Here is a 13265-nt window from a genome sequence, read left to right as displayed (position 1 = left end):
CGAAGTATAATTAAGCTGTTATTGACAACATTAAGGATACCATCAAATTGAGCTCTGCCAAATACAGCTGACTGATATGCAGACATGGGATATTTGGAAACGCCAGTGAAGAGTTCACATAGTCTGAAAGATTAAAAAAAGAGGAGTGTGAGTGGATTAAATCTTTGTTCCTGGACCTGTATGGTTAACATTTAAATTAACAGCATACCTATATAATGGTTTTGTTTGATTTTTGTGTTGTTATTTGCATATGCCTGTTTTTTCTCCCCAATACAAGGTGTGTATTAAGCGAAAAAGGTAAAAAGGAATGTTAAGGATGCAAAGTCAAGCACTCAAAAGTTAGGAAATGCCAGACTTAAAGTTGCCAGTGAAAACTTAATTAGGCCCCCTGATGCCTATGCATTATTATGTAGTCGTCAATTACATGATCACATGACCCTTGTCTTTCGGTGCATGGGCAGTCGTACAACATTTCTTTGTATCATCCTTTTCCATATGTGGCCCTGGGGCTTATTTACTTTACACCATCCAAACCTTGCTCTGAAGACAGAATTATTAGTTTTCTCCTGGGCATTCTGTGGCACTTATCCCTATAGTATTAAGAATTAAGTAGAGAATCCAATCTCTCACCCCTCTACATTTCTGTCAGGCTGTTTCCTCCTCCTCCTCCTGGATGCCAGCAAGGGACTGTTAAGAGCACAGGTGAAACAGTTTCCCTGCTCTCAGTGCCCACAGTGGCCCCGACAACCAGGAAGAGCAATTGCAGAGAAAGTCCAGTTCAGCCCCAATTTGTAGCTTGCTTAGTCACTCTGTCGGGATGGTGCATGAGCAGCCCAGTCATCACATAGGAGTGAGGGGATGAAAAATGTTCAGCACACAGAATCTCCAGAGAAAATAGCTGCCAGCCTCTACAAGTATCCACGGAAGATGTGGAAACCGAGATTTTTCGGATGCTCATCGCTTGGCCAAATTATGGGGCACTAGAGACTCTCAACCATGCAGGATTTTCTTAACATGGGCAAAATAACATATTTTCCTCTAGCCTTGTTCTCTGAAATAGCCTGGCCATTTTAGCTGAAATTTTCCAAAAATCTTGAGCCTGAGGCAGACATCTAGTATGGCAAATTTCAACCAGAAAGCTTAAAGTTTGGCAAAGTTATAAGCAAACGGAAAACTGGGAATGTGTAATGGGACGTGTCAGACAACCCTAACTATAGGCACCACTACCAGTTCCACCTAGAATTTGAACAAGACAAAAATGAAAAATTAAGATCTTTGCAGCCCAGGTGGGAGGAGCATTTCACTGAGGAGACAGAATTTGCACAAGATCATAATTAGAGAAATTTGTTTGTGCAAAAATTGTCAAGCAAGTTTATATTAGCCCATTAACAGGAAGAAGTAAATGGAACTTCAGTACAGTCACGTTGGCATTGTCCCTGGATCTACTGAACTAGTGAACTATCGCTGTGTCCTCCAACTTCATACATCAGTGTCTAGTGGACGGTAAATCTTTAAAACGTAAACCGACACAGCAGGTTTTAAGGAAAACACTAATGCTCACACTAACTGGGGGGCAGATGGGAGTTTTGGTGAAGCTACAAAAGCAGTGAAATCCAACCTTTTCTCTAGATAATTTCACAGCACCCGCATTCTTAGTCTAATGAAATCACATTTCAGCGTTAGGAAGAAGCGCCTATTCTGCATGTTGAATATCTAGAGCATAAATAATGTGTTTTCACCTTGGAAATGCCTATGTACACTAAGTTCAGGGCTTTCAGAAAGGCTTTCCTTGAAACTGCCTAATTTGAACTCCCATTGGAATAAACTTCTTGAGCACCATGCTAATTTATAAACTGTTTGCCAGATTTTAAGGGAATATTATGGCAGGCTTCCACAGCGCTGTATATGCTGCATTTCCAAAAGGCAATAATAGGTTCACATGGAAACAGAGAGTAACCAGAAAATGCTCTGCTGTTATTTAATAACAGTATTAGAGTGTCGTTCCTCTGACACCAGAGGCAGAATTTGGTGCCCCATGGGTTTAGCTTTTTAATTTGTGTATTTCTAATTCTGTCCTCAGATACATGCATGCCATTATCCTTGTACCTGAAGATAGAATTTGGAACACAATAGTAAATTGATGGATGATAAATGGATGACATGTGATTCTAAAACATATCGAACTGTATCATTTCTAGCGCTTTCAATGTAAAAGGTGGTGTCCTACCTCCCCTCCCCATTCCCATCCAAAATGCAAAGTCCTAACAATACCTCTGCTTAAGGAAATCTTGGAAGTCCATTGAGTAACTTACAATCAAAAGGTAAACTCAGTTAGTTCTCTACAAGGTTAACCCACTGTGTCCATGTTTGTGTATATATCTCTGGGCTTGGCAGCATTAGATTTGTATCTGTAAATGTTGGTGAACATCGATTTCACCGTATACTCAGAAACTGACTAAAAAATTATTCCCATTCATAATACAGTAATTGAAATTTCCAGCTAGGCAAAGTCAGAAAAATGCTGCTCGAGAACTTCTTAGAGTTTGAATCACTTTGTATATTTTGACGTGATGTGTTTTAAAAATTGTAAAGCTTTACACTTTTTGAATCTCAGCTTCCACTGTCATTAAATTATTGTCTAGCCCTCCCACAATTTCCCGCAGCTGTAAAAATTTAAATCAACAAAAACTGGGGGGGAAAAAATGCTTAAAATAAGCATCAATATTGTCCACAAAAAAGAAGTCAAAATCTACTAAGCTTATATATAAACAATGCCCGTGTGTCTACTTGAGCAAGTAAAGGTTTTGCAGTTTCAGGTCACGAGGCAACATATTTAATTAGTATTGTTCTTAAAGGATGTGAGCAAAGCCCTGAGGACAGGGTTGGACATGTCACCAAAATCCCTAGAGAAAAGAACAGCCATTGCTGAAGCAATTAGGCATATTTTTGCAGTTTTAGGATGCTGAGCATGCTAAATTATGCCAGCAGAACACAAATTAGAGCTCTTTCTAAAGTGTGACACTTTTATCTAGCCGTTAAACAATAAAGCACAGCAGCAAACCTGGGTGCTCTGATCTAGCTGCAAATTTTAAGAAATTCCTTTAAAAATGTAACATTTACGGTGCAAATGTCCTAGAAGAACATACAGTAACGCTACACAATAGCGCCTCGCACAGGGAGAGAAGACCGTGTACGAGACCTCTGTATATTAAGTAAATTTAGAAAAAGACTTTCTGGGTAACTAAAACCACAGGGCCAGATTGTCCTTCCAGCAAGATGTGAGAGTGAGGGAACCCTCAATGAGTTGGGCTCCCCACTTCCACATAGAACGGGGACGCCTCCCTCCATGGCACCATTCCCTCCCTACTCCCTCCCACCCACTGGGCAGTGTCCTCACCCACTAGCCCAGACTTCACGAGGAGAGGGACTGAGCCTCCTGTGTTAGGAGTAGCAAACCCAGGGGCTTGCAAATCATCCCCCTCTGGTGCCATGAAAATGAATCTCTAAAAGTAATACACGCTGAGGCTATACTATGCTTCCACAAACTCTGGCTGAGGTTTTGGGGGTGGCCATTGTCAGAAGGAGGCACTGCTACTGGGGAGGTGGGGGCCAGAACCTGTGCAGAGATACTGATCTCCTATGAATCTCTTGAAATTTGCCACATTTGGGGTGAAACCTGTGGCATTTTCCATGGGGCAAACCTCACGCTCTTGACAGGTGGTGAGATCTGGCTGGCAAAGGGATCCTTGCAGAGATTTCCTCCCAGCTAGCCTGCTCCCATGGGTTTTCCCTTGGGGCTGGGGGTTGAGTTGGACTAATATACTGCAGCAGGCATTGTAACAGTTGAGTATCTTCCCAATTTTGTTCTGGTCCTAGCCTCCATAATTCATTTAAGAATATGTGGAAGGGAAGGGAAGGCCCATAGCGCATGAAAGTTTGAGCATCCTGTGGGTTGTGAAGGCCATGCTGTCAAGTTAGAAATTAATTCTAATCTACTAGAGCACAGCCAGCATAAAGTATTGATTTGCATCTCACCAGCATGTTAATTACCTGATGCTTTTTTATTCTTGATAAGTTATTAGAGCCCTGTTATCTAAAAAATCCAGGACCTATTGTAGGCATAAGGAAGCCAACTTCCAATCTATATTAATCAACCCTCAGCCCCCTTTAAAATGAACCATTCAAATCCAGGGACCATCAGACGTATTTGGCGCTTCAGTCAGCAAAAAGGCTGGATGCTTGCCAGACAGATATTGAATGCAGGGCAGCATTCACCATTTTGGCCCCCAGTGCAGTGAAGTGGCCAGGGAAAAGAGGGTGGGATGGAGCATCACTGAGCCCCAGTCAGGAATCAATGACTACCCGAAATTTGCAGCTGGTGTAAACTGTCCCCTCTGGCTCGATGCTGCACAGATCATATCCCATGGCAAGCTGAGTCCAAGATTTTCCTTTGTGCGTGGAGTTTTTAAACTTTTCCACCAAATCTCAGTTAAAACATGAAGGGCCTGCTGAAATGCTTGATACTGAGGAATATTACTTGGCTTCATACCTACCTTTTATTCCCAATGTCAATAAATACAACAACTCGGAGTGAAACCCAGGGCATATTGAAGTCAGTAGGGGCTAGATCCTCAAATGGAAATTAGGTGCCTACATATCTTTGCTATTGACTTCAGTAGGGCCAGAAATTAAAATCAGCAACCTCCTTAACACAATCCTCTAGTAGCAACACTTATTTATTTTCCATATATTGTCTAATTACCATGGCACAAGTAATCTAAGTGCCATGTGATATGGGTGTGACCCATCCGTGCCTAGGGTAGCCACCTGAAAATGCCAAGGTCAGGGCAGGCTGTAAAAGGAGAGCCAATTCTCCCAACACTGGTGGGTGACACTGAAGTCAGACTTCCCAACCAGCCACAAACAGTGCTTCTGATTCCCCACACTGCTTATCAAGAAGTTAAAATAAAAATATACACAGCCCCCTTCACTGCATTTCGGTCTCCGGCTCCCAATCAGCCACTAGGTCCAGTAAGTTATTTAAAACTCTTTACTAAAAAGGTTTCTCCTAACCCCAAAGGGTCAGCCACAGTACCAGATCAATATAAGTTTGGATCTTACCCAAAATACCATGCTGCCAGCCAATCCTTTAGTAACTAAAACTAAAGGTTTATTATAAAAAGAAAGAAACAAACTATAAGAGAAATGTTAAAGGATTAAAGCAATCAGATACATACAATTGATTTGAAAGTCCATATATAGCAGGTTTCTAGAAGAATTGTGGAGTTTGCAGGCTTGTATAGTCCCTCTGGTGTACAGCCAGTACCTGGATGGGTCTCAGTCCTTTGTTTCACAGCTTAAGTTCACTTCAGTTGTAGATGAGTTGATCCAGAGGTAGGTGAAGACTGAAGACGTCTGAAGACAAAATAGATGTGGTACAGCTGCCTTTTATGTCCTCTGGGCTTTGCCATGCTGCTGGTGGAAATTTACAGGAATAAGATAGAGTCCAGGGTCACATGAGTAAGTCCTGGTGACTGGTCAGTTATATCCCTGGCTTCTCCCCCTGGGCCCCCTGTACCTGTGAATTTCTTAATGGGCCATTAAGCAGGCTAGTGCTGCAGCCATCGTGTCTGGGGTGTCGCCCAGACACAACACAATTTGAAATACAGATATATCAAACATATCCATAACTTCCATTACACATATAACACATGAACATAAACATCATCATCTTACTTAGCACATTACAGCCTTTCCAACAGTGCCTGACACAGCATATCTCATATGAATTATTATGATTTTGACATACTGAGGTTAAACAATATAATAAATGCGCCCCGCCTCCCCCCCCCCCCCCAATCCAGCCAGCATGACAATGGGCATATAACAGTATTTTTAAAATCAGACAGTACAAATCTTACTGTGCCATCTTTCCAAAAAAGACCATGCTCACTTGTTTAACGTACTTGTGGAAGTCCAAACTGCTCTTGATTTTTCTTTAAATGACGTTTAGTAACAACTGGCTGTTACTAAGACCTTTTGAGTGAGGAAGAAATTAGAGTGAATATATATTCAGAGGCAACTTCTGATCTCATTCAGGTCAATGTAAATTCAGAGAAACTCCATTGGGGGTTGTTACTTCAATGTATGTTGGTTGTACCTGAAGTCAGAATCTGGCTTTCAACTGTAAAGTGGCTGTTACATACATAGTAACTTTCCATAGCCTTCTAGCATGCAGTTTTAATATCTGTGGTACACATTAGGCTGAAGGGTTGTTTAACCAGAGGCAAAGCTCTAATCTTCTGGGTGAGTGAATGCAGAGTGAATTTCTTGCCTTGTTAATCCACAACACTGTTCTTTTTTGCACCGTGACGCAGCAATAAAGAACAATGGAATGGCAGGAGTGGGGCCCCAACTGTATGGACACGCTGACCAAATGCAGTCGGAGGGCAAAGCAGGGGCAGATGCTGCTGAAGCTCAAAGATTGTAGAGCAGCCACAGAGTAACTGTATGGGCTGGTGTTGCTTGACCTGCTATTGTGTTCAAGTGGAAGGCTCTGTATAGCCAACAAATGCCCTGCAGAGGGCACCCCAAAACTAGGATTTACCGCTTTAAATGTATTTGCTGTACAGTATTTCAATATAAGGTGTGTTGGATGCATGGTATTTCCTTCTCTGAACAGATATAATCTAAATGGATTCTGCTGGATATTTAAATACGGGGTGTGTCTGGATTTGGTTCAGTTATACAGTCTGTGTTATTATGTGGGGGGACATGGAGCTGCCAGCTTATTACTAGCAGATGAACATTTCAGGCTCCCTTTGTTTCTGATTCTCAAATCTGACTTTTTTTGTTTAGCATATCTTCAGTCTAACCAGGTCATGGGTTGGGGAGAGAAGGCTATTGAACTGCGGTCCGTGGAAACAGGAAATCTGGATGGTGTATTTATGCACAAGAAAGCACAGAAGCTAAAATTTCTATGTGAAAGAAATGACAAGGTACACATGTGACTCAACTACAGTGATTTAACAAATACGGTTTAACACAAAAAGGTTGAGGCCATTTCATTTTTATTTAGAGTGCACAGTACTTTCTTTGGGATAACCTCTCAATTAAAAGCAGACTTTGGCATGGATCCCACAAACTACCCTTCGGGGTGGAATTCTGTACTTGCACAGACCCTGACAGAGGGCAGCCAGACCCTAGCCACCTCTTCCACCTGCTTTGTGCCGCAGATGGAAAGTTAGTTTAACCCAGTGGTTCCCAACCTGTGGCCTGGGGACCAAAAGTGGCCTGCAGGGGCTTTCAAAGTGGCCCACTGCTCCCCTCCCCCTGGCTGCAGAAGGGAGCCACTGTCTAGGGACCAAGGTGGAGCGCATGGGGCTACAGGATGCATGAACTACTCCTCGCTGAACTACTTCCGTCTGCTGTGGGGGGCGGGGGCGGAGAGGGGAACTGCTGGTGGAGACTGGTGGCCTTTCAGGGTAGTAAAATTATATCTGTGGCCCTTGAGCCAAAATGGTTGGGAACCACAGTTTTAACCAACTGGTTGGGGAATCCCCAAGTGGTCTGGTTTCAGCATAGAGAATGTTGGGGGGTGGCCACTGCACTCCAATAATCCCTGGTTACAAAAGTCTCTTGAGAACTGCTACAACCAGGTGTGATTTAGAGTGGCTCTGAGCAAGGTATCACACACCAATATTTGAGATACATGGGTATCTCCTATTTTAGGTGTGGTGAAAGGAGTGTCATTTGTCACACATGGTATGGTTACATTAGTGCATTTGGAATACTGTAACCAGAAACTGTTTAGTTTAGCTAATTGTTTGAAAATATGCCCTGATTTCTTTTCTGGTAGAAAATGTATGCACTATAACTTATTGCCAGAACATAGACTTGCAAGCATCAACCCTTTATTTTCCTAAGAAAATGTTACTAATGGCATTAAAATTGAATTGTGATTTATGTGTCGGTGTTCTAGCCTGTATTTCTCTCCGCTTTCAAGTATGTTTAAAATATTCTCATACATATAAACTGACTGGCCTGTTCTTTTTCCTTTCCAAGGTATTCTTTGCATCTGTACAATCTGGAGGCAGCAGTCAAATTTACTTTATGACACTTGGTCAAAATGTCCTCTTCAACTGGTAAATCACATCGAAAGGAAGGATGCTTTGCAGGTTCCAGAAGATACAAGCAGTGTAAAATGCTAGGAGGTTATTCACCTAAATTTGCACTTTTTATCTACAAGAATCTGGTCATTATTAACTTACCAAAATTCATATTCCTTCAGTTGTGGAAGAATTCCATTCTATTGTCAAACTATTGCAAATATATTTAGTTCCGTCTTTTAAAAATATGGTGCAAATCAAGACTGAATTCACAATGTAGCAAAGAGCAACTGTCACGGAAAACGGAGCCAACATAATAGGTTCCTTGTGCTCTGAAAAGCGTACAATTTATTTTGCACAAATATTGTAATTTTATTATTTTGAACTCTAGTCTTTCTCTTTGGACAGCAATATCTCCATATAGATTTATAGTATAAAGCACACAGATACGTTATGAGCTGCAATCCCTCTGATTTTGAATTATTTTTGCTTGTTTCACTTTTTGTCTTTTAACAGTTTCACACAGAGGCAATTGTCCAAATCTCAGAACCAGTGAAACAGCAACTATTCACAAAGGGATTTAATGCAGACTTGGATGGTTAGGGATTGATACTGCCCTGAGAGGCATGGATATGCATCACTGGAGAGCTTGTAGAGTCAGTTACTGTACACATAGGCTCCAGTACAGTAATGGAGCTAACAGAATGCATAAGGCTGACTTTTGTATGCCTCAGGACAAGATTGAGCCCTTAGACACGGTTACTGTAGAAAGTGTTTGTAAAAATATTTTAAATAGCCATTTGTCCAGACATATATACATATGAAGCATTATGGGCCTGATCATGTAGGTTTTACTCATACAAGTAGCCCTTACTCGTGCAAGTTGATTTCAGTGAGACTATCCATGTACATAAGGGTGTAGGATCATGAACTCTGTCTTTGCACGATTCCCATTCCTGCTGATTCAACATCAGGCTTACCGTTGTTGGCTTGTAAATATGGTCTTTCCGAAACAGATGTCATGATTAACAAAAGTATTCTTAATATAGCTATAAAAATATCCAGAGAGCCAATTTATTATAAAGAGAAAAAAGACTTAATTTCAGGCACTCTTTCTAGTCTAGTTACTTCTGAATAAAGCTGCACCCACTAGTGGCATTCATTTGAGTGTTTCGGCCATTATATGCTATTCTCAGGGGCTTAATATCAGACACGCTAGGGTCGAACTTTAAGGTTTAAATGTACAATCATTACTTAGCTAATGTTTGAGCGGTGCTTTGAAAATGTAAAGCGCACTAAAAATGGAAAGTGCTAAGTATGACTATATATAATAATACATTTAATACACAAGTGGTGAGATACAGTATAGATCAAACGGTGTGTAAAAAGAAAATCATTAGCTACCGTATTTAAAAACTATGACCATTTTTAACTTGAACTGTGTGGGACTGGAAGGGAAGGGGCATTGCAATATCTAGTCTTTCTACCTCTACAATGATGATTGAAATACGACCAAGGTAGAGAGCAAATGAAAGTTGTTGCCAACTGATGGTTATTCCGCAACCTATGTGAAATGAGGTTAGTGGTCTCAGTGACAGGTGTTTGTGTAGCAAAACCACCATGATAGGCACCCTTGTATGTACCCTCAACAGAGAGGCCTAAGACTAGATGGGCATGGAGGCTAATCAGCACTCTCATCCCCTGATGGTGATCCCTCGAGGGCTGAGGTACACAGGCAGGGCAGTGCTGGCAGTGCATGTACAGCTGCTGTCCATCTTCTTTGGCTAACTGGAGGACTGCAGTCCCTGTGGCTGTCAATCTAGCACATTTTGTAATCATTAGTTTTACTCAGAATATATAGTGGAGTTTTAAAAATTAAATATTCACGTCTCGGATAGGTGGGTATTGATTTACAAAACAGTTCAAAGTCAAGGCCATGCCAAAGATGGGTGTGCATTTGCACACCCAAATGGCCAATTGGGTGCCAAATTTAGGCTCTGATCAGCAATGGGTTGGATTACTATGCCCAGGCAGGGCTGCATTTAAATCAATGGGTTTCTGTATGGACACAGCACTCCACCCATCTGCTATCAATTGCAGGATGAGGCCATAGTAAGTGCATGAGCAAAATAGACATTTTTTGCATGTGGTCCCGGGCTTCTCTGCTACTGAACAGTAGGCTCTGTTTTGCTCAGCTTTCACCAAAAAGAAAACGCTGCAAGTTTGTGTATATATATAAAAGATAATAGACCAGCAATAAGTCAGAAATGTAATTTACTTGCGTTTCATCTTTTAAAAGAAATGAAATACTGTGAAGAGAGGACATCTTTCATTATGTATCCCATGGGTGTGCAAAGCTCGCTATTAAAATGCTCTTGCTATAGCACAAATCAGTGATCTGGGCTGCCCTATATACTTCAGAATGTGTGCTTATCATAGCAGCTTCTGCATTATATGGGAGGCATGTCATTTCTTAACATCTTGGTGCCAAGAGTTAGGAGGCAGGTTTTCCTGACGCCAGGCAGTAAGGGTTTAGCACATAACAGTGGGAGCTTGGAACAGCCCATACGAAGAGATAAAAGAAGTGAATGTGATTAAACTTTTTTCACATTATTGTAAAAGAAAAATGTGATAGTAAGTTGACATGCTGTAAAACTGTTTAGAGCCATACCAACAAGAAAAGATGAGCTTTTGAGCCTGCAAGAGAGCCCATAGCTGCATGAAGTGTTTAATCTCACATTTGGTCTCCACTCCATTAGTTCAAATTCTTCTGTATGTGGTGGAAGACATTAAGAGCCAGGTTCTCCTCTCTGAGTGCAACTCCACTGAACTCAATATGGAGAAAATCTGGCCCTAACAGAGAAACATTTTTAAGGGATTTAGAAGTGGAATCCCAATTAATAATGAGAGCTGGGCTTAACATGGAGAAAATGTGGGTGTAAGAGGCCAATGAAGACCAAAGAGAAGATTACTGTAGCTGAAGAGGAGAGGCGAGAGAGTGAAGATGTCCAGGGCAGTGAGTGAAGAAAGAAGAAGGGAGAGTAGCTGAAGAAAGTGAGTAGAAGTAGCTGAAGAGAAGAAATAGAAGATGTCCAGAAAAGTGGCTAAAATATGAGGGTTTGAAGAGGTTTGATATAGTTAAGGATAGGAGAGTAAAGTGTCTGAGATTAAGAGATATTCACAGTGGCTAGAAGGGTTTATTTGGAGGTAGATACTGAATGGCGGCTGCAGCTCAAAGCGAATAAGATTTAAGAGATTGAAAACTTAGAGACCCAAAGTAATTTTTAATGCCATGAATTTAACTATGCAGAATAAATCTGATTCTCAAACACTTTGTTGGGAGTTTCTCAAACGTCATTTAGTCATTTGCTTTATTTTGTTAATTATGTTCTTAAAGGCAAGGAGGTGAGCTGTTAGCTTGTGTTTCTTTTTTGCACTTATTTTGTTATGAATAAATACTGAAGAGGGAGATAGCCAACACATTAAGCAAGAATCCGTGTGACACTGATTCTAGCTGTGCAATCAGTTTTCTTATGACACATAGGGTTCCCAATATTCATATATGCATACAGAAGTCTGAGCTAACATGCCATCATCTTATGTGGCTACAATAATTTTAGAAATTGTAAACCATATTCTTCTGTTTACACCCTGACTCATGACTTTAAAAATTGGGAACAACCAAGCTGACTATGTACTGTACATTGTGTGTGTGAGTTTTTTCTTTTCATTGTTATCTGATGTTCAAACTGTACATTTGAAAAAGCAATAATAAAACAGTACACTGAAAAACAAAACAAATGTTGTGACTGTGAAGTTCTGTTCTATTGGTGTAGACTGATATAAAAACATACCAAGGTATTTCATTCAAATCTCTTTCTTATATAAACCTCTCAGAAGATGTCTAGATCTGTGTGTCTATGTCTGCCTACAGAGATAAAGTGAAATCAGTATTTTACATTTTGCTTACAATGGAAAAAGGTATTTGGGCAATGAAGTGAGCGCCTACACTACACAGAACTTTTTGTAACAGTGACACATTGCACTATGCTTATGTGCCACTAATCAGCCATACAACCAAAGTTGGTACAGTATTCAAAACACAAACATCAGAAAAGATAGAATTAGGGTTTGCCTCCAGAGGATGGTACCGCATGGAACCATTAATACGATACAAAAACTGGTTTTTGCTTTTATGGGTGGTGAGGAATATTAATGCCAATGTATCCTTTAGTACCTCTCTTGGTTTGAGACAGATTACTTGTTTTCTCTTTGTTACATCCTGTAAAATTCATTGCCACACATTACAGTACAGTTCATGATAACCTGCTGTGACAATACTATTTAAGTGCTGAAGGGCATAGAGGTGAAATCCTGACTCCCTTGAAAGTCAATGGGAGTTTTGTCATTGACTTCAGTGGGGTCATGATTTTACTTTAAGTGTAAAAATAAAGTCAAATGTCCTTTCATTGAGGTTTGTCCTCAGATTTTGGCTGTGCTTCCCAGACTAGCACAGCACATCCCTGCTTGTGTGTTTGAGCAGGGCCTGCAAATAATTGTTTGCAGGTAGTGATAAGAAATCAGAAACTCTACCATGGCCACTCACTCTCTGCTCCATGGAATGCAATTTCCAGGTAGTGTCTCATGCATCCTATAAACACAGTGGGATTGAGTCTCCAACCCCATTAACTTAAATGGAGTTACACCTGAATTACTGCAGTGTAAGTAAAAGCAGACTCAGGCTGAGTGTCAATGCAATTCTATCTGTGGGCTCACTGCAGTAAGAGACAATGATTTATTTTCTGTACTTTTTATTTGCTCCACAAAATCAGGAATGGTTTTAGCATGTCCTGGAATTCTGTGTTCTAGACCCAGCTTTGCCACTGACTGGTTGTCACTTTGGTCAACACACTTCACCTCTCTATAAAAATGGGCGCAATGAGACACACCTACCTCTCTGATGGGTTGCGAGGTGTAATTAATGTTGGGAAAGTACGCCGAGGGCTTGTCTACATGGTGGGATAATGCCCTCTACAGGAGTGTGATTTCTAAAGCACACTAATCAAGCACTCAATGTCAGTCACAGTAACTGCACCTGTATACACCCTCCATGGTCCACTTCAAGAGTGCCTAGGCAGGGCTCAGGTCTCCGGCCAT

At 41.0% G+C, this 13265-nt stretch overlaps 1 protein-coding gene across 2 annotated transcripts in view; it reads left to right on the top strand.

The window, feature by feature from the left end:
• The window catches only part of NRK (Nik related kinase), a 124729-nt gene extending 112832 nt beyond the window's left edge, over positions 1 to 11897 (top strand). For both annotated transcript variants that reach the window (XM_067548146.1, XM_067548145.1), the window contains 2 exons: positions 6859 to 6998; positions 8065 to 11897. In XM_067548146.1, the coding sequence (XP_067404247.1) occupies positions 6859 to 6998; positions 8065 to 8148 (224 nt within the window). In that variant the 3' untranslated portion in view covers positions 8149 to 11897. The remainder of the gene's footprint in view (positions 1 to 6858; positions 6999 to 8064) is intronic.
• Positions 11898 to 13265: the final 1368 nt, after the last annotated feature.

Source organism: Emydura macquarii, unplaced genomic scaffold (genome assembly GCF_026122565.2).
Source record: "Emydura macquarii macquarii isolate MOO-44397 ecotype Brisbane River unplaced genomic scaffold, CSIRO-AGI_Emac_v2 contig_1253, whole genome shotgun sequence".
Lineage (NCBI taxonomy): Eukaryota > Metazoa > Chordata > Testudines > Chelidae > Emydura > Emydura macquarii.
This window is presented reverse-complemented; position numbering and strand designations above follow the sequence as displayed.